At 39.3% G+C, this 20,851-nt stretch overlaps 2 protein-coding genes across 2 annotated transcripts; both read left to right on the forward strand.

Annotated features, from left to right (window-relative positions):
• Positions 1-1,667: 1,667 nt before the first annotated feature.
• On the forward strand, positions 1,668-5,810 carry LOC114515606. Its single transcript, XM_028534893.1, has 2 exons — positions 1,668-1,733; positions 3,716-5,810. The coding sequence occupies exon 2, from the start codon at positions 3,814-3,816 to the stop codon at positions 5,473-5,475; it is 1,662 nt and encodes a 553-aa protein (XP_028390694.1). The 5' UTR covers positions 1,668-1,733; positions 3,716-3,813; the 3' UTR covers positions 5,476-5,810.
• A 7,937-nt stretch (positions 5,811-13,747) lies between these two features.
• LOC114515583 (retinol dehydrogenase 8-like) lies at positions 13,748-20,222 on the forward strand. Its single transcript, XM_028534868.1, has 3 exons — positions 13,748-14,074; positions 17,544-17,817; positions 19,275-20,222. The coding sequence occupies exons 1-3, from the start codon at positions 13,810-13,812 to the stop codon at positions 19,606-19,608; spliced, it is 873 nt and encodes a 290-aa protein (XP_028390669.1). The 5' UTR covers positions 13,748-13,809; the 3' UTR covers positions 19,609-20,222.
• Positions 20,223-20,851: the final 629 nt, after the last annotated feature.

Below are 20,851 nucleotides of genomic sequence, written 5' to 3' on the forward strand. Positions count from 1 at the left end.
GTTATTCACCAATCATACGATAAATGCTGATTAACTCTTGAACAACAGAAACGAAACCGGTTTTTAGATTTAGGAATATGAAATGGCAAAGTCCACAAAGTCTTTTTACTTACGTTCAGATTTCTAACGGTATAACGGTGGTCGTGGCCTCCCATGTCTTCGGTGTGTCTTTTTTGTAAGGATGAAAAAAGAACTCCTCAATGATTCGTCAGCATAAGGTCTATCATCAATCTTGTGACTAATCAGCCACGACACAAACCTACGAGCTTCGGGGTCACAAAGTTTCTCCAAATTGACAGGATTATCCCCTGAATTATTTTTCAATCGTTCTAACAAAGAACCAAAAGGATGTTCATCTTTGGTTAAGATGAAGAAAGCAATCATAATCGCGACGTGGACATCTGATTTCTTTTTGAAACGACCTTTTTCAACTTTGTCTATTACTTCAATTACTTCCGGTGGCATCCATCCAGAAGTACCTTTAACATCAGTTTCAACTGTCGTTTCATAATAATTTAGAACGCGACTTATCCTCTTCGTTTTCGGCAAATCGAACCTAATCTTTGATCAAAATCAGGTCTCGTGAGTAGTATTTTTTATTCAAACAACCACATGCTGTGATGTTGAAGATGATCTGCCGAGAACGGATTTCCCCCGCATTGCAAACGATAACTAAACCAGGGTGATTTTCACACGCCCTGCCTTCTCTATGCTGTTTCCGTTTGTAGATAATAGTTTTTTTTAATTGAAAACGGCACTTTTTCTATGAAAATCGTATTTATTAATAAATCAAGAGTCTAATATTTAAGTTTACCTGAACCAACAAAAAGGTCTTTCTAACAAGGATATTTTAAGTTAAAAAAATATATAATGCCCTATGGGAACTAATTTCAATTTATAGATAAGAACTACAGCACAGTCTGCCAAACTATCATCAAGCTGATTGGCATAGGATCGAGGATAACCTGGATAAAACAAGCTTGCATATTATTAAAATACCTTAAACAGTATTCCACATGTTTGACGAAAGGATTCAGAAAGTGTCGCAAACTCACGGCGACTGTAAATGATGCTACCGATTATCAAAGTTCCTACCAACGTTCTACGAAATACAGATCCGCGCAGCGTTCAGCGTTGCTCTATAATGTCACCAGATATTTCTAGTTCTGTCGAACTCCAATTTTTGTCGTTGCAAATTTTTCCGTCAGGAACAAACTTGGAATAGAAAGGACTTGTTATTTCAAACAAACGTCGTGGTTGGTGGTCTAATTGTTCGCTGTTCCATTTTACCAACTTGGGCTAAGAAGGATTGATCATTTCAAACAAACGCTGCGTTCGTTGCGGTGTTCCTAAATAAGGAATCCCTCAATGCTTCGAGAGCGTGAGGTCTATCATTACTTACTTAGATTTTCAGGTCCGTATTTCACGCTAACCTGACCAAGCGGATCCGATCTGAAGGACGAAGCGAATTGCGTAGAATTGCACGCAATAGTACATTTTTTCGACTTCATATCAACAGAATCTAAATGCGCGTCGTAAATGCTCAACACCCTATATATACATACCCTGGTTACGACACAAACCATTAAAATATTTTTAAGTAGCTATTACCATCTCTAACTTGTTGCAATTCTACGGTGACCAGATAATCTCGACGAGCAAATCAGTTCCAGTTACCTCCCAAAGTCTTGAAGGAACGGAATGTGCAACCATGGGTTCTTTCTGCTGCTCCTGTGAGTATATATACCTTACAAACGGAACACTCTGAAATGTACTGGGGCCGGTTGTATCAAGCCCGTTTAGCTTAAACGGTGGATAAGTCAAAATTAAATAACGCTCTTACATCTCTCTTGAATGAGTGAACTTGAATAATATGCACTAAAGGTATGTAGTTGTAAACAGTATCTTTGTATTAAGGTTAAAAACATTTAGTCTGCTTGTGGAGTAAAACGATAGACGTGCTTTCTATTTTGAACTTAACAACGGTTTAAGCTAAACGGGCTTGATACAACCGGCCCCTGTACGATTTATTTGCACATGTTCTGCCAATACCAATACACTTCTCAAGCTCTCTAGCTCGTCTAAGACATGCTTGTGTTCCTAAATGGTTTGAGTGGATTTTTTTCACAAACTCCTGACGTAGAGATCGCGGTATTACCAAATGATCACCCTGGAGTATAATGCCATTCTGTACGGTCAATTCTTCTCTAAAGATCGAGTATTTCCGAAGTTGCAAAGTAACTTTTTTCACCGACTCAGGCCACCCAGACATCGCAAAAGCGTAGGCTCGATTCCTGCCGGAGGATCTATAGTTGACTCATTTTTCATCAACTGTTGCTGGCTTAAATTTGAAGTGTGTATAATTCCACTCGAAATTAAGACCCTTTAAGCCTCTAGAATTTAACTGCATGCATCGAGTGAAGTGCCAAAAATCATAACTGATTTACCCTCACCGGGAATACTATTTCACAATACTACAAATATCGAAAAAATTTTCGGGCGAAAAAAGCAAAAAAACTGACCCCTTGGTCCAATTTTACCGAATTTTGGGGTCAAATTTACCCTAGGGTGAGGGCGTTGCCTTTTTACAACCGCATGACAACATTCCGAGAACGCAGTAAGCGCGCGCTTAGCAACAATTATCGCTGAGAACTTATAAAACGCTATTTCTCCAATTCTTTTGCACATCCTACCCTAAAAATTACTCAGAATTATAACAGAATGATAACATGTAAAATTCAGACATTTTAAAGACAACAGAGACCAAAAAAGTGAGAAAATACGGAATTTCTAAAGTATATGGTTGCCAAGGGTGAGTAATTTGAGATAACAAAGCAACCTATTATTTTGACTCATGTTTTGACTTATAATAAAAACGCAGTTTATTACTATATGCGGGTTTGAAAATACTATTTAAATCGTCTTTTCAAGCTCTATCGTTTGGTGGTATTCCGGGGTCTTTAGCCCAAATACTTGCTGAGATATTTAATGTTTTGCTTATTCCCAACAATATTGTCGGGTTTAATTTATGTGCGACAACAGTGAAAAAGGTTTAAAAAAGGTTTTCAAAATTCCTAATCGCTATGCCAATATTTTCATTGTGCAGTGAAAACAATGAATTTCTAAAAAAAATGAATAATAATGATAACAACATGAAATTTGCATCGTATGCATAACTAAATTTAGTTCAGGATTCAGGATAATAAGTCTATTAAGAAAGATATGACACCCTTTGCAGATAAATCAATGATGATTCTTGGCACTTCACTCGATGCAGGAATATTCTAGAGGTTTAAAGGGTCTTAATTTCGAGTGGTATTATACACACTTCAAATTCAAGCCAGGAACAGTTGAGCAGTTGAACAGCTTCCATCAACTGTTCCTGGCTTGAGTTTGAAGTCTGCATAATATCACTCGAAATTAAGACCCTTTTAACCCTTTGCAGATAGCCTTTTAATTATTTCTAGAAGTAGTGTTACAGATCGCAATATAAAATTGGTCACAATTACGTTTGGGCTACTGTGGTATATTCGTGTTGAATTACGTTTGGGCAACCCATTTGGGCTACTGTGGTATATTCGTGTTGAATGTTGTGCCAACTTCACCTTGGTTATTAAGTTTTGTGAATTTTAAAAACAAATTACCGAACTCTAGTGTGTATTTTATTTACGTGTACAAATTACCTGTACAAGATAATTATAATAATCTTATTTAGGTAATTCGCCTTTGACTTGGATGTACACCCGCCAGGGAGCTTCAACTTGTACAAGACGCTTATTGTAGTGGCACGACGACTGGATTCCTCAGCTCACCATGCGCTGTCCACGAATTACTCGATCGAAAGCTCTTACCTCGCTTCTACTTGTAGTCTTGTTATACTTGTACAACGAAAATTCCGTGCTACGAGTAAAAATAAAAACCTTGGAATATTCTAACATGAAGCGTGCAGCTTTGGCAGATCCGAACAAAAGCAAGCAAGTTATGAACGACAAAGAAGAAATAAATGCAAGTAGCACTATAATAAACGTGGCAAAAGCACCGCAGAAAATACATCAATCTTTAAACGATTCAAGTGGGCTGGATAGGACGTCGACAGAGTCAGATCGAGTTGCCTTCGCTTCCGAGAAACTGTCTATAATCATCTACGACGAAAAGGGAGTACTGCCATCAAGCAGACGAGTAAAACAACTTCAGATTATGTTCCCAAAATCTGCTTTCTTTTGGAACGATCATACGGACAACAATCTTGCCACGAGCTTAAATAACATAATCAAGAAAGTAAATACAAAGTACTTTCTATTCTTGGAGCCGAAAGTGATGCCTTCAGACCGTGCGCAAGAGGACGTCGCTTCTTTATGGAATGCTTTGGAAAAATACCCCGGTCTAGATGTTATAGGCGGTTCGTATCTCGCTGGAAACAAACTATATGTGCAATGCAGCCGCTATAGACTATGTCGGTGGACCTTCTCCGAAAGTTATGAGTATGTTCGCTTTTTAGACAATATTATGATTTGTGATGGGATATCATCCTCATTTATGGCAAGAACAAGCAGTATACAAAATATTTCTTTGTTATTTGACCCGAAAATGAACGATATCACAGCCCTGAAAGATTTCTTTTACCGTGCTAAAGGTTATAATCTGACAACCGGAACAAGACCCAGCATGATGTTCTTACAAAGTCAATACAAAAGCTTGTATCAACTATGGACTTCACGCGCGGTAGCTGAAGAACTCGTTTCGTTTGCAGTGAAACACAAGGTGTTAATTTTTAAAGATATCGAGGGGAAATTAATCGAACTTTGCAGCCCATCAAGTCCTTTGAGCGGCAAAGGTTTGTGTATTGAACGAAACTCGCACGAGCTTTTGCTCGGTGGTGGGCACTGGGCATATAAAGGTCTTTATGCTTATCCTTATTTATATCAATATCTCGTAACAACATTATTCGAAGTTACCGACCACTTGGAACGACATAACGTCAGTTACTTGATTGATGGCGGTGTTAGCATTGGTGCGATTAAAATGCATTCCGTACTACCATGGGATTCAGGAGACATCGACGTACAGGTGTTTGGATTAACTGTACAACAAATATACGAGTTGTTTCAGCCATTTAAAGAACAAAAAGGATATGTCGTCCGTTTGATATCAAACCCAGAGCAAGTGCATGTTTTCTGTACGCCAAAGAATGTCGGTGATCTTTCGGGTGGGATTGCGACGATATTTTCGCGCCAAGGTCCAATACCTGAACTGATGAAGATCAAGACTAATGGCAGATGGATTAATTATAGTAGAGCGTTGTTTAGATATTTAATTGATACCTATGGAGAAGATAAATTTCTCGGACATTCATTACACGGAGGGAGAGAAACGATGGAGTGTAAGATAAAAGGACATAACGCTTGCTTGCCTAACTTTAAAAATTTCTTAAACGGAAAGGGTGGTACAGCACGGGAATATTTCTGCGAGATTTGACTATTCAAGCAGTACTAGTTATTATGTGATTTTTGATTTTTTTATAGGCCATTTTTGAACTGTTAGATATTACCTCATGCTCTGTGATTATGCTTATATTCACTTCGCCTTCAGCAACTAATTAGGAAAATTAATAGAAAACATAAGCTAAAAAAAGCCCAAAATAGAAACTAGGCATGTGATAAGGCCGAAAAAATCTGCTTTCTGCGTATGTTGGTGGCTTGCTTGGCCGCCGCTTATTTTAGTATATAGTTATCACCTTAGGTGATATCAGTTTTATCGCCCGACGGATAATATCACAAATTATTATACATTATAGTAGTAAAAGCAATTTGATTGGCTAATAGTTGACAGATCAATCGCGCAATCACGCAAAATTCAGTTATCTGCTAGCAGATAACTGAGTTATCTGCAAGTGAGCCTGTGGTGGTTAACAAGCGGTATTCATTTCTGATACAATCAAAGGAAAACAAACGTTTACAAACGTAGCAAAAAGATATGGATAGATTCTCAAATGATATAATTATTAAATTTACTATGCCTTATCGTCATAATTTAACTGTTAACTTCCAGTAACTTGTTCATTGCACTTGAATTTATTATGTATTAATAATTGATGTATTTTTGGATGTTGCTATCAAATAAGGTTTTTCATTCGTTAATACTATGTTTACTTTTCTTCAAATGTGTAACAAAACAATTATTGAATTCGGTTTTTGTGATATGCAGAGTTATCAAGGTCTCGGTAAGCGTTATCAGCCTCGCCTTTGGCTTGGCTGACAACGCGTACATCGACCTTGATAACTCTGCATATCACAAAAAACTCTAATTGTTTTATCACATTGTTGACAACTATAGTGCCTTTATTCAGTTCTGGATTCAAATTTGACACATACTCATGCATGGGTATCACGAACATGCCATAAAACCATTGCAAACACCCTCAGCCGTTCAAGTACTAAATTTTATACGCCGAATGTGAAACACATACGGCAAAGCTGAATTTGCTGCTTTTCTAAATACTGTCGAGAATGTTTGCCCCCAAAACTACGTAGTCCTCGACAAGTCCCAGGTTAACAATAATAAAGAGATTTAATAAAGTTTAATCGCACGTCTCACAATAATCACAGTCTTACACACACCCTTTCACCATCGTGGTCACAATCACACTAACACGTTTGATTGGATTCAAATAACTAACCTAATTTCCCCACAATTAACCCCTAATCGAATTACTTAATCAATATCTGTCAGTCTCCAACACACTCCCCCATATAGCTCCGAGAGAAGATATATGTTCAATTGAGACTTCGTTCCAATGTTCCCTAAATGCTATAAAATTAATTTTCTAGTGATATTTCCATGCATATATCTGAATGTTTTAACGTTAGCTCAAATGTCAAGTTCATTACTATCATCTTCTGCTGTGGTCTGTATCCGTAGCCTTGCAGCGACCGCCGCGTCTCTGATGGCTCTAGGTGGGAAGGTTGGGGCATTTGGGTTGGGTTTCCGGAAATTGGTGTCGTCACAGGACAGCTCGAGGGGGTACAACTGCTGCACAGCACGTTCCAACTCGCCATTAGCTGTTCTCAACTTGGCACCCCGCACGACGCCTTTGCCTTTAATAATCTCTGAGACTATCCCTAGTTTCCAGGTGTTCCGATTCTTGTTTTCACCCTCCACGATGACTGCTGTTCCTTTCCTCGGACATGTCGCTTGTTTCCCTGCTGCGTTGACGTGACGTTCGCGTAAACTTTTAACGTACTCACGAGACTAACAGCGCCACATAGCTCCGTTTGCACATCTTCAACATTTTTGCTCGCTTCCGAAGATCCGTTTCTTCCAACTGCTTCGCTTTTAGCTCGGGTACTTGACTCACTGGGTTAATGTTCAACATGGAATTGGGCGTCAAGGCTGGAAGTTCCACGTCATCCTCTAGGTAGGTCAAAGGGCGGTTGTTGAGCGCTACCTCGACGTCTAGGACGACATTCTCCAATTCCGCGAATGTGAGGATACCGTTGCCCATAACTTTGTAGAAGGCACGTTTGAACAACCCGATGAGCCGTTCAAATTGCCCTCCCCACCAAGGTGCTCGACTCAAGTTGCACCTCCATTTGATCATTCGGTCGGAAAGAAATGAATTGAATTTCTCATCACGCGGCATGGACACGTCGCAGCCACTTCCCCGCCGCCTTGAACGTTGCGCCATTGTCGGAATAGATCAATTTTGGCCGTCCGCGTCGCGCTATGAATCGCTTGAGACTGGAAAGTAACTCATTCAACTCCATATAATGTACGCCTTCTTCGTTGCTTTCCCCTTCGTTCGATACCGGATCGGACCGACGAAATCGACACCGATTACTGGCGTGGATCCTTGCGTTCGGGTGACTGGGAGATTTCCAGGTGGAGGGTTCTCGTAGGATTTCACTCGAAACCGTTTACAACCCCAACAGTTGCTCCGTACCCGTTTCACCAGCTGTCGGAGTTTGGGCACCCAATACGTATCTCTGACTTTCGCCATCGTCATGCTAACCCCGCCGTGAAGTGTCGAAAAGCGTCTTTAACCAGCTTCTGAGTGAAGGCATGATGGTGGGGAAATAACACAGGATAATCTCCCTCGATTCTCCCACGGCATTCGAGGATCCCTTCGGCGTTGGGTTGCAAGTTTAATTGAACGCTTACTGTGTCGAACTCGTCGGTATAGTTACGGCATCTTGCTGCGCTCTTCGGGTCCACCATAGATACTGGCGCTGAATTTCACTTGTCTCAAGAGGGCCGGACTCGCGTTCATCGACGGGGCATTCGAGTTTCTGATGAACCATCGTATCCACGCTCCGACGCGAAGGACCTTAAGGCTATTCTCCATTACCGTTCGCTTCACCCGCGCGGGCGAAGCGGCTTTTGAAAATCTGCCCATGAGACCGTGAGAACGTGACCGGCCTGAAAAACAAAGCGCGCCTCGCCCGCGCGGGCGGAGCGTGCGTAATGGAGAATCGCCTTTACGTAGGTTGCGCGCTTCGAGGAGGTCATTCATTCTATCGCCATCTTTCGCCATCACTTTTCCAAGAATTTTCTTCACAACTTTCGCTTCGGTGTTTGATATTGGATTCGATAACTGTAGGCGTAGGCCAGTTATTGGGGTCGCTTAGCCATTCTGGACCGTTTACCCACACGTCATTGTTGACCGTACTTACACCGCGACTGCCGATGTCCGCGGGGTTCTTCTTTGTCGGTACGTTATGCCATTGAATTTGATCGTGATCTCGAATTTTCTTGACGCGATTCGCTACAAACTGTCGGTATTCTCCGCTTCCATTTATCCAATGAAGAGCGACGGTGGAGTCACTCCAACAATGGGTTTCAACAATCTTGTCACAGTTGCTGATAGCCTTTTCGACATTTGACACAAGATTGGCTGCCGTGTGCGCTACGACTAGCTCGAGGCGAGGTATGGTCAGGTTTTGCTTATCCAAGCGAGATTTTGTGCAAACAAGACATTGAGTTTTGATCTCCCCTTCGGTTGTACTATTGCGTACACGGCTGACGACACACCAGATGTGCTCGCATCACCAAAGGCGTGAAGGGTAACGGCTGAAATGGATTAGCGGGCTGGGGCCAAGGTGCGAGGTATGGTAAATTTCTCCGAGATTAGGGCTCCCCATTCTTTCCACCGTTGCTTAAATCGGTCGTTGGGCTTGCCATCTCATGGGAGTTTCGCTTCGCACATCTCAGGATACAGCATCTTTGCAATCAATGTACAGGGAGACACTAACCCAAGTGGATCATAAACTCTAGGAAGTTCCGACAGAGCTTCACGTTTCGTAGAAATGTTGTTTTGTGGCGAGGAAGGAACGGCCAAGGTATCTTCTGCTTTATTCCACGGCAGTCCTAAGATTTTCGTTTCGCATTCGAGTGATCCCAACTGTTGTTTAGCGTGGGTCAAATCTTCTTTGGATGGATTAGGTAGTCGTGGTTCTCGAAGGTGGAATCGTTCGAGTGCCATTTATGAAGATTAAATGTCGCGTCTTCGAACACCTCGAGTGCCTGCGATCTTTTTGTTCTCACTGATTCCACGTCCTCTCCCCCCGTAACCAAATCATCAACGTACAAGTTGTCACAATTTCTTCGCCCAATTTCGGATATTTCGTTTCCCAGTGCTTTAAATGCTCATTGATGACTCCTCCGAGTAAAAACGGAGAACATGTCAAACCGAACAGCGCCCGTGTAAACCGGTATACCGTTACTTCATCACTTCCAGGACTCTGCCACAGGAATCGCAGGGCGTCTCGTTCCTCAGCTTTTATTCGCACCTGAAGAAATGCCTTTTCAATGTCACTCGTTAACAGGACTGGATAGAATCGTGCTCGAACAAGGATTTCCCATAAGAGATTCTGCAGTTGTGGACCAGGGTTAAGGCACTTGTTAATGGACGGTTGATCTCTCTCTTCCTTCGCTGAGGCGTCGTAGACGATGTGTAGCTTTGTCGTTTCCGTCGACTTCTTTACAACCGCTTTGTAAGGAAGGTAATGCTCCTTGCCCGTCGGCTCGATTGGGGCCTTTTCGATGATTCCCTGTTGGAGTTGTTCATTGATAATTTTGTTGTATTGTTCGTAATTACCATCTCTCTTTAACTTCCTCACTAATGTGGCCAATCGTCGGCGACTCCCGGTCTCGTTAGTCGGTAATGGAGGGTGGTTCGCTCTCCAAGGATGGCTAGCTTCGAAGTAACCAGATGGACTTCGACACAATTGCTCCTTGAATCTTCATAGACGAGATTTTGGTCGCTTTCTGTGGAATCTGCTAGCCCAAGCACGTCCAATATGCAAAGCCGGTCGAAGTCCGATTGCGAAGTCTGGGTCAAAAGCATCCTACTACGCTCGAATTCCATCCCAGGGCTCATTATCACCCACCCGAACTTCGTATTCTCAGCCACGGGCTCAGCATCTCTCCCGATTAACGGTTTACTGCTGGGCTTGATGCGCGCGTACTCGCCGTTTCCCAGGACCAAATGTATAGGGAGTTGTGGTTTCGTGTCGTCGTCGTCCATAGTAACGCCTTGCAGGTGGTCGTACCTGCGTAATAATTGCTTGTAGTTTGGATTTTGTACAAGCAACAACTCGGGTTTGCTAACTTTCAAGAGTTTCACGTTTATTTTGAAGCTTCCGTCCAAGGAACATACTTAGACGTCGTATATTTCTACGCGTGTTGTTTTCGAGGCCATGAGCATGTCGATGCGCTGCATTTTAACTTCGCTTGGGGTTTTGCCAATCGTATGAAGTAAATTCGCCGACGCGTAGGAGCTCCCGGCGCCATAGTCTATCAATGCCCGACACATAACGCCATTTACTTTCACAACTACCACTGGAAATATTTCGTCATCGCTCGCAATGTTGGCAGGATGACTTGCTGGGGCAATTTGCTGCTCGGTGCCGTTTCATAGCGCAGTTGAAACACAACCCCTTTTTTGCAAGAATCTTCTTTCGGTCGCTCGTCTCAACGATTGTCTCGCATTGCATTACCGATGTCCCTGCAATATACGCATGCATCCTCTTACTCTAGCATCATCCCCCCGTGCGTTAAACAGTTTCTTACGAGTGTTCTCTTCCCGTTCCCTTTCGTTAGAAGGCAGGGTTTCGTTTAACCCATTGCATAAGAGCTTCGACTAACTTAGTAAAATCCCATGACTCCCAAGCGGGATCTGTTCGGACTAAGTCCCCCCTGATACCAGGTAATTTGTCAAGTGTCATCGAAACATTTCCGTTAACTTCATGCAATTTCTTCATCGTTTGAAGCGCTTGGACTGAGTTCGAAAGTTTCTCATGAAATTCCGCGATCTTACGAGGGTTGGTTCCCGTCACAATGGGCAGGTCTAGGATTTCTTTCACGTAAAACTTGATAATTTCGTACTCTTTACCGTATTTGTCTAGCAAAATTGCTTTAATTTCGCTCGATTTTACCCCTCCGGGTTAAAAGGCAAGGCTTCGACGCAACGCTTCGCCTTGGTTTCGAGTAACTCCGTGAAAGATACGTGAACCTTGTAATCGGGGCGACGGAGCTTTTGTCAATTGCCTCGCTAAACTGTTTTCTCCTATTTTTCTAAACATATCCAGCTCATGTTTATTGAAAGGTGCAGCAACGCAAAAATGGTAAAATATTCTGACAGCACCAGATATTGCTCACTTTATGGAATGTACCAATCTTTGAGCTACATTCTTACACTTTACTAACTAAAAGAGGTAAGTGTGAGATATTTAGACGTTTTGTGTACGGAAACGTCTAAACGTTGAAGATAAACATTGCAAGATTTTACTCCAAAAAGCTTGAAAAAACTGGATTTCTAAAGCATATGGTTGCTATGGGTAAGTAATTTGAGATAACAAAGCAAACTATTCTTTTGACTCATGTTTTGACTTATAATACAAATGCAGTTTATTACTATATGCGGGTTTGAAAATACTATTTAAATCATCTTTTCAAGCTCTATCGTTTGGTGGTATTCTGGGGTCTTTAGCCAAAATACCTGCTGAGATATTTAATGTTTTGCTTACTCCCAACAATATTGTCGGGAGCAATATTGACCCGACGGGGAGTGAGTTAAACCTCTTGAAAAGTGCTTGAATTAAAAAAACAGTTTTGTGAGCACTTCATAAAAGCACTTGAGAATGGAAATCGTGTTTAAGGTGCTTAATTAAGAATAGGAAAAAATTTTCCGCCTTTATATACAGCTATAAAAAAACGCGTGGGAGTTTGGAAATAATCAGTTACAGTCAGTATTTCGTTATTTCGAGTTAAGATTTTTGTGTACAATTCAAGATTTTTGTGTACAATAAAATTTGTAAACATGTCTTACTGACAATAATGAGCTTGGTCAATTCTACTTTTGAGAGATGTATAGTTCGGAAAGCGAAACTTTTGTGTTTATTACACTTCATGCACTTTTCTTCCGCAAGACTCTTAAATAATTTACATCCCTTAGACGTAGAATTGCATTGCAAATTGCAAAAAAAATTGCACGGTGTAACATGGCTTATAGTGATTAGTGAGGTCCATTTATTCTGTTCAAAAATTCCTATACGATATTTAAAATCAAGCAAAAGGATTTGAAAGCTACTATTACTGTATAAACTAAAATGATTTAAAAGGCATATTTTTTTCTAGCGAGAAACGTCCTAAAACGATTTACCTAACGCGCAAGGAAATTAGGAATTACACCCGCGTATTGCGACAGGATATTGTCCAAAGTTGCGAAATTCTAAGCCATGGACCGATTGGTCATGCCTTGGTCTTGGACCACGTTCAATGGTCATGTATACGAGTAAAGACTGATAATCAGCAAACAACATCCCGCTGATTAGCTAAGACAAAAAGTTTTTATAAATTCTATTAAACAAAACGAGAATGTCATCAACTTAACTGTCATTTTGTCAACTATTTTTAAAAATGTTTTGTGAAATTTATTGAAAATAAAATGTGAAGGATAAAGACAAGGCCGTGACCAAAGAACGATTCATAATCTGTAAGTAGGTGTCTATTTCGTTTATTCCGTATTCGCCGTTCGAGCATGTAATTTTGCAAAGATATATATAACCGGCTATGAGTCGCTTTAAACTGAGGGGTTTTCAAAATTAAATTTCGAATTGTGGCGAAACAAATGTCGCCGAGGGAAATTACTGATTTAATATTCGAGACATAACAGTTGACGCTTAGACCGTTTTGATGGTTGAAGCTTCTAACGGTATTTAACATTTACTTAATCTGCGAGGGGCCATAGACTGTCTGCTTTAATAATGCAGCAGAATAACGTGCAATATTTACTCCACTTTTACTATTTTCTTACAGACTGATAGAAATATCTTCTATCGACTCATTCGAGTCAATTCATTATAACCTTTGGTGTAGCTAGCTCAGAAAATTATTTGCTTCGTTTGAAATGGCGAGGGTTGCATGTATGTCTAGTATGATATATTATGCACCATGTTCGAAGCGTAAACCTTTTTCTCGAAACATTGTTGCGTTGCGGGTTGATGTTGGAAGTTGTTCCGTGTAACATTAACTAATTTATCTTCATCGCCTAGATCGTCATCAAATTTCATTTGCATTTGCATCGTTCATTTCATCATTCAGCATCCGCATCCGCAACCCGTATCAACAACCCGAATTAGCAACCCGTGGCACCCATACCCGCAACTTTTCTCAGCCCGGATGTGGGAGGAGTTATTGGCAATTTTGGCATTATTGCGCAAAGTCACAAATTATGTTTGGATAGGTATTAGGTATCCACATAATTTCGAAATTTTAGTCTTACACAAAATTCCAAAAGACTAAATATCAAATATGGCGCAACGTGTTGTAATCATAACTGGATGTTCCACTGGAATCGGCTTAGACACTGCAGTTCTTCTCGCTAAGAATGCGGACAAGAAATTTAAAGTTTACGCTTGCATGAGAAACCTTACTAAGAAGGATGGGTTGGTTACAAAAGCCGGGGATTGTGTCGATAAAACACTGTTTATCCTTGAGATGGATGTTAAGTCAGAATGTTCAGTGAACGCAGCTGTCAAGCATGTTCTGGATACTGATGGAAGAGTCGATGTCTTAGGTAATGTTATAAATTTTTTTATACGTAGATCTAATATCCTGACTCTTTATGTATTTGAGATGTTGCGCGTTCAGGGCAGACTGCCAGTATCGGACAGTTCCCTTTGTCTAAGTATAGAGGTTAACGTACAACAAGAGGAGATACTTTTAATGATATGTGCTGGCTAATTGCAGCGCTTGGTGGCAAATATATCTACATTTTTGTATCATTAATTGATCATTCCTGTGCAACATGAGTGTGGATATATTAGTTTCAGATTATTAGATTAATAAAAGCCAACTGCTTGAAACTAAGCGAATATGCCAAATAAGAACACAGGTAACTCCAAGAACCATGTGAAAATATGCAGCTTTTAGGTCTTAAGTACCACATAATAATCTCTCACCCCGTTTACATCCACTGCTTGTATTACTTGATTCTATGCTAATGATGTCACTAACCAAGGGGGGGTATGGGGATATGACAAACAATACTCAGCAATGTTTAAAAGTTGGTCAAGTGTTTGGTTAAAAAAATAGAGCATTGTTAAAAAAAATAGAGCATGAAATTCAAATAAATTTCTCAAATAGTTAATAATGCCAGATTATTTCTTAAAATTGGTTATTCGATCATGCTTACAGAGGCTGTTTCCAAAAATCTAGATGGCGGTGCCTCACAAAACATGCTCCTCCTCACTCAATGTTAACCAACTTTGTACACCAATGTGATTTAGATACAGAATTTTATTATATTTCAATTGGTTAGGCTGATACAGTATATTAAAATAAATAGAATCAAGTATACAGTTATGGGAAAGGGGAGTAAGGAACAAACCTGGAATAATATGTGAATCAGTTAGCTAAAAAAAGGTTGGCCCCATATATGACACCCTACGAATCCTCATTTGTTCCCCATACCCCTAATTATTTCTCTATGGTAGTGGTCAAATGCCTTACTCTTTTCATTAATTGTTTACCGCTGTACGACTCTGGGGAGAGATCTAAGCAAAGGATGTAGCAAAAATTAGCATTATGTCAACTAATATCTATATAAAGTTTTGAAGTTACAGTTAACTTTTCCAGTTTTTACCCACTCTCTGGTCTCTGCCAAGATAAAACTAGGCCAAGAAGCTTCATCTGGCTGGCTATATAATATAATTCAAACTATCATTGTTATACACTTTGAAATCCATTCATTTTGAAAGCTTAGGAGTAGAAATATAATACAGTAACTAATACTAAATGATATGATGATAGGTCACTAAACATTTTTAATGACCTAGCTGTCCTGGGAAACACTCATGCAATAACAGAAGAAAAATTCCAAAGCCATATTTATGTATGAAGTGCTAACCCAGGTCTAAAGGAATCTTTTTAAACTTTTAAACTCTTCAAAAGGAATGTGAAAAATATTCATTATCTTAGAAGTAGTGAAAATGGCCTAACTCTCCCAAAACCTGAACAGTTTAAGTACAGCGGCGCCATGCTATGTGTTCTGGAGTGTCCTACAGTGAGTTTAATGGGACTGACTTTTGTAGTGCTTGTATTTGATGGATAGAAGCCTAGTAATATTATAAAACAGTATCAAGCTTATATATTTCACAAGTATATAGGAGTACGAACCTAAACTTTTAGGGCATATGAATGTCCACCTGACAGCTGGTCAAAACTGCAAAAATTTTTGAAATTGAATCCTTCAGATATCTAATTTTAGGCTGCGTTTATTTCTATGGTCGTATGGAACTGTCTATTGTGGAAAAATTGCCGCTTGATTCGGTGAGCTGATCAAACACAATGTTAGGTTTAATTCCGAGTTCCCGTTCTTTTAATTCAGGCTCCACTTTAGTTTGCACCGAGTTGAACGAGAAAACTTGAGGTTTCAGCCCCCTCTGTAATGTTCGCCGGGTGGTTGGCTGCCAGTATTGCAAGCCCGCACGAAAAAAACTAGTTAGTCAATAAATATAAATAGTCGACAAGACATAGGAAAGTTTTCGCGAAAAATATGTCATTTACGTAGAATTATAGCCAACCTACAGTATGTATCTAGCTATATTGTCTATAGCATCAAATGTGGTATAACAACTGCCTAAAATAGACAAAACACTTTTCGACGTTTCGACCTGAGGGCCTTCGTCAGGAGAATTAGTATTCATGCTAAGTTGTTTGAAGACGCTGCCACGCTGCTTCCTGGTTATGTTGTCTATACCATGCATGTAGCTGTTTCAAGGGAAGTTTGTACCAAATATATGCTTGAATATTAAGAGGCATTGATAATTTAAATTCCTTACCGATATATGGTCGTTTTTATTGATATTTTTATCGATATTGTGATGAGTGAACGACTCAATCATTCCTGGTCAAAACGACTCAGTCATTCATGGGGGTGAATTTGATATTGGTTTATAGCGATTTTTTGTCAGAAGATTAAGGCCCTTATTTACTTGTCTTATTTAACAAATCTTTGGCTCTTTTGCCAAGTTCGTACCAAACAATGAAGTAACTATGTCATTCTTGTGATTCAGTTTACCACATTGCTCCTCTGCGGTAATGTTGGGTCAAGAATAGTGTGCTGCCTAAGGGCAAGCAGCAATAATCGGAGTATCGCGGCAAACGTAATTTAAGTACTTTTGAGTATGATTTATCCAAACTAGTGCTTTCGTTGTAAATTTGTACAAACTTAGCACTATCCTTGCTTGCAATACTGTATCTGAACGTAAACAATACAGCTCATACTCATTTAGATGCCTTGCCAAACTAAATGTTGTTCGATCGCGAAATTCAGAAACACATCTTACTTTAAAAAGTATAAAAGTTCAATTGATCAAAAAATAATGTAAATAAACCGCATGATACGTTCACTTTGTCTTACACTTTGCCTTTGGAATCCGCGCTTATATAGTTATATTGAATCTTCAATCCTGTGCAAACTGCGACGTGTCAATGCGCCCATACACGACCACATCATCTTGTTAAACGGCGAAATAGCAGCGATATTATTAAAATAGGACCAGAATCTACATCTATTAAATACATATATTCTTACCCCATGCAATTAAATCTAAACTTAATCGAACAGCATCAAAAGAATGGTTTATTTCTTCCTCTTGGAGGAATGCCGTATCATGCGAGCGAAATCAAATCGCGCATCGGAAAATTAGCCAAAGCGGTGCACCACAACTCTTGAGAGACAAAACTGTGACGTAGATAAATACGGTTATCTACACATTTCAAATACTAGTATAAAAATAAACAACAAAACAACACCAAACCAAGACGTTTTTTCAACTCCGTCGCTCACGCCGGAGTAATCAACGTATGCAGTACAATCACGTGATCGATATTTACGTATTTGTATTATTTCCAGCTGATAACATTTATGGGAACCTTTATTACAACCTTTGTGACCGTCCGCTGTCCAATGTTGGATTTTGCTAATGATCTGTCGCAATACCCAGGTGTAATTCCTCAACACAATTTTCTTGAACATTTAGTTAACAATGCTGGAATTGGTGCGTTTGGTGCCCTGGAGTACCAACAAATGGATAAAATTAAGGATGTTTTTGAGACGAATGTTTACGGCGTGATTCATGCGATACGTACGGTACTGCCGTCCATGAAGAAGCGAAAGAGTGGGCATATTATCACGGTCAGTTCCATTGGTGGTCTCATAGGTGTTCCTCTTAATGCTGTTTACTGTTCGACGAAGTTCGCCGTTTACGGTTTGAGCGAATCTCTTGCACCAGAACTTGCACAATTTAACATTCAGTGAGTATAGTGATTTCAGATTTATTGTTAGCCTGAACAAAGACATTCGTTTATTATATTCATCGATGACTGTATGTTTCCACTTTATCCAAAATCATTACTGCCATTTCTTTGCTAGCGTAATTTCCCAGCATGTTGTTTAACATGAAGTTAGTAATACTAAAGTTTAAAGTCGTTGAAGTATGCACGCCATTGAAATACTTACTGCGAAAACAGAAATATTTTTTATATACGATCAACAATTAATATAAAATCCAAAGGTCTGTACATACGATTCAATTTGTCAGATCCATTTATAATAGATGTTTTATAGTCTGTTAACTTGCAACATATATGGACAGCAAATTAACTAAAGTCATGCAATGGAGTACTGCTTTATCAATAGCAAACTACATTCCATATGTCAGAAGTGAATTGGATCCGAAAAAGGTGATGATGTGAACGGGCCTTAAGACTCATCGTGCTATGTTTTTTCACCAAAGAGATCTTTTCCAAATTTCAACTTACTGGTATTTTCGGTATGTCTTGCAGTAAAACAATTGCAACAATTGGATTAAAATGGTTAATTGCGACCACGCTTGTTCACGCATTGCACCTGTAATTAAAATTATTAAGTTCACGGCAATCAGGTGTACAATCATCGCTACTCTGGTTTGATTAATGAAAAGTAATCACCACACAAAGATTACATTCACGACCCATTAGTGAAAATGACCAAGGCACAGAAGCCCATTATTGATACAAAGTCCCGTTAAACATGAGTATGAGAACGTTTTTGGTTTTATCATATGACCCAACATTCGTAGGTGCACCAAAAATTGTTGAGATATATTCGCTTGGTTCATGTCAGTTTACTCATTATATTACAAAATGTTTGTAAGCCCTTCCTTCACTACGTTCATGCGCATTGAAAGCACTAGATCTAAAACCTAATTGAGCAACTGGTAACGACAAATTGAAAGGCTATATTCCATATTGTGCAAAGCTGAAGATCCAAAAAAGAAACGGAATAGCCATTCGTATTTTATTGAACCATTCGACCTCAAGTGGATGGCATCAGCTGTAGTCAGTATGATTATCGTCGTCAAAGTAATTTGGCAGAAAACAAAATGGAATTTTGTTTTAAACTAATCGGCATATTTGTTTACGTTTTTCAGGCAAAGCCAAATCAGAACGCCTAATTTTTTAATACTTCATGTGAAATAGTAAATAATGTATCTTTTACCGGAAGTGGTCGAAATTTGTATATTCTGATTAGGCTATTGAAAATATAACCAAACTTGCTGGTCTAAAACGACGTTCCCCCTTGTTTGCAAACGCTTCTACTTTTTATATTGTCCTTTTGACTTCACTTTGCTAATATCTCTATGAAAGCCATATTTAGCTCATCGAGTTTTACTGTTGGCCTGTTAACCATTAAACTGATTTTTTTTTAAATACATGGTATTATATTTCAGCGTTTCATTGATTGAGCCTGGTCCTGTGGCGACTGCGTTTGGTGGCACAGTACAGTCGAAAGGAATAGACGGCTTAGAGAACGGCGACGACGAAACTAAAGGTCTTATTATGAAAGTGATAGAAGCATTTCAACAAAGCCGAATTAAAGCTGGCCAAAGTGGAGATGATGTCGCAAAGTGTATCCTTGAAGCAATAGAAGACGAAAAGCCACATCTTCACTACTTAACAAATGAGGCTTACGAAGAAGTTATGAAGAAGAAATACGTTGATATAACTGGAGATAACATGATTCAGGAAACCACCCAAAGATTTTTTTCTTCAAAAAAGGAGTGAAACTGCGTCGTCTTCAGTTATTTAGTTATAACTATACTACATATAATTTAAATTGGAAAATTCGTTAATTATAAGTGCAGTAAAATAAAGATTTGAAGGAGTAAATCAAGACCTTTCTGGTAATTTCGAAACAACATCACTGTATTAATTAATGTTTTCCATCATGTTCTAATGTCTCTTTGCCTGTGTTTATAGAAGCGTAACATAATTCTTCAGATTTTTTTCTTTTGTCCAACTGAACAGCGTTCGCTTTTAGTGTTTAATCTCAAATAGTACGAGTACTATCAATCCCTAAATGTACGAGCAACATGGAACATTTAATTTATTATTAGAATATTAAAACTTCGCAGCGCTTTATTGCAAACTTTTAGGGCGTAATTTTCAATTTAAAGACGATAGTTTCTTGCAAAAATACAGTCCTGTCAGACTTTTATTACTCGAGCTCGAGCTAAAGCGAGAGTTTTAAATTCGGTTTTAAATTATTCTCCCACGCGGCCATTTTGGGCAATTGAAATAAATCGTCGTCGCATGTGACATATTTGTGACCATCTTACTGGCGTTCAGCCACTCATTAAACTTCCTGTTTCTTTGCGCTAACTTCGACTACTTAACATTAGCTGCGGGTGGGACTGTTTTCTGGCAAACGACAAGCTAAACGACTGCACGCATATTCTGCGCGATAGAAACTAAACGGCTGCGCGCATCTACTTTCATTTGTAAACTTTCTCCGGCTAAAAGCACAAACAACACAGTATGCAGTAATTCTAGAACGCTAATAATAATGCATGCTTTTTACAACATATTTAATTAGAATTGCTCATCGTGCTATGCATTCATTAACTATAAAGTTATTAATTTGCATGTAAGGCCTTATAAGAGTGTACGTAATCCATTTTAACGCCTGTATCAAAAAGGTCACTCACACGTACACTTATTAAGTGCGACAAAGAAATTGTGCAATATCGCCGATCAATGACATAGTAATTTCTTATTCAATGGAAAGATTTAAGTCAAACATTTGAAAGTCCAGCTCTTATACTCGAGTGGAAATGCCGCAGAGGAATCGCTATGATGTGATCCAGGTCTCGTATCCAGTTGAGTTTTAGATGGGGTGAGCTTTAAGAATACACGGGGCATTTTTCTACCTACTATACAGGGTGTATCCGAAAAAAATAGATAATAGAAATAGATAATAGAAAAAAATATTTAGTAAACTATAAAGTTATCAAAATATTTCATAGAA

Source organism: Dendronephthya gigantea, unplaced genomic scaffold, assembly GCF_004324835.1.
Source record: "Dendronephthya gigantea isolate DGI-Jeju-01 unplaced genomic scaffold, DenGig_1.0 000004F, whole genome shotgun sequence".
Classification (NCBI taxonomy): domain Eukaryota; kingdom Metazoa; phylum Cnidaria; class Anthozoa; order Malacalcyonacea; family Nephtheidae; genus Dendronephthya; species Dendronephthya gigantea.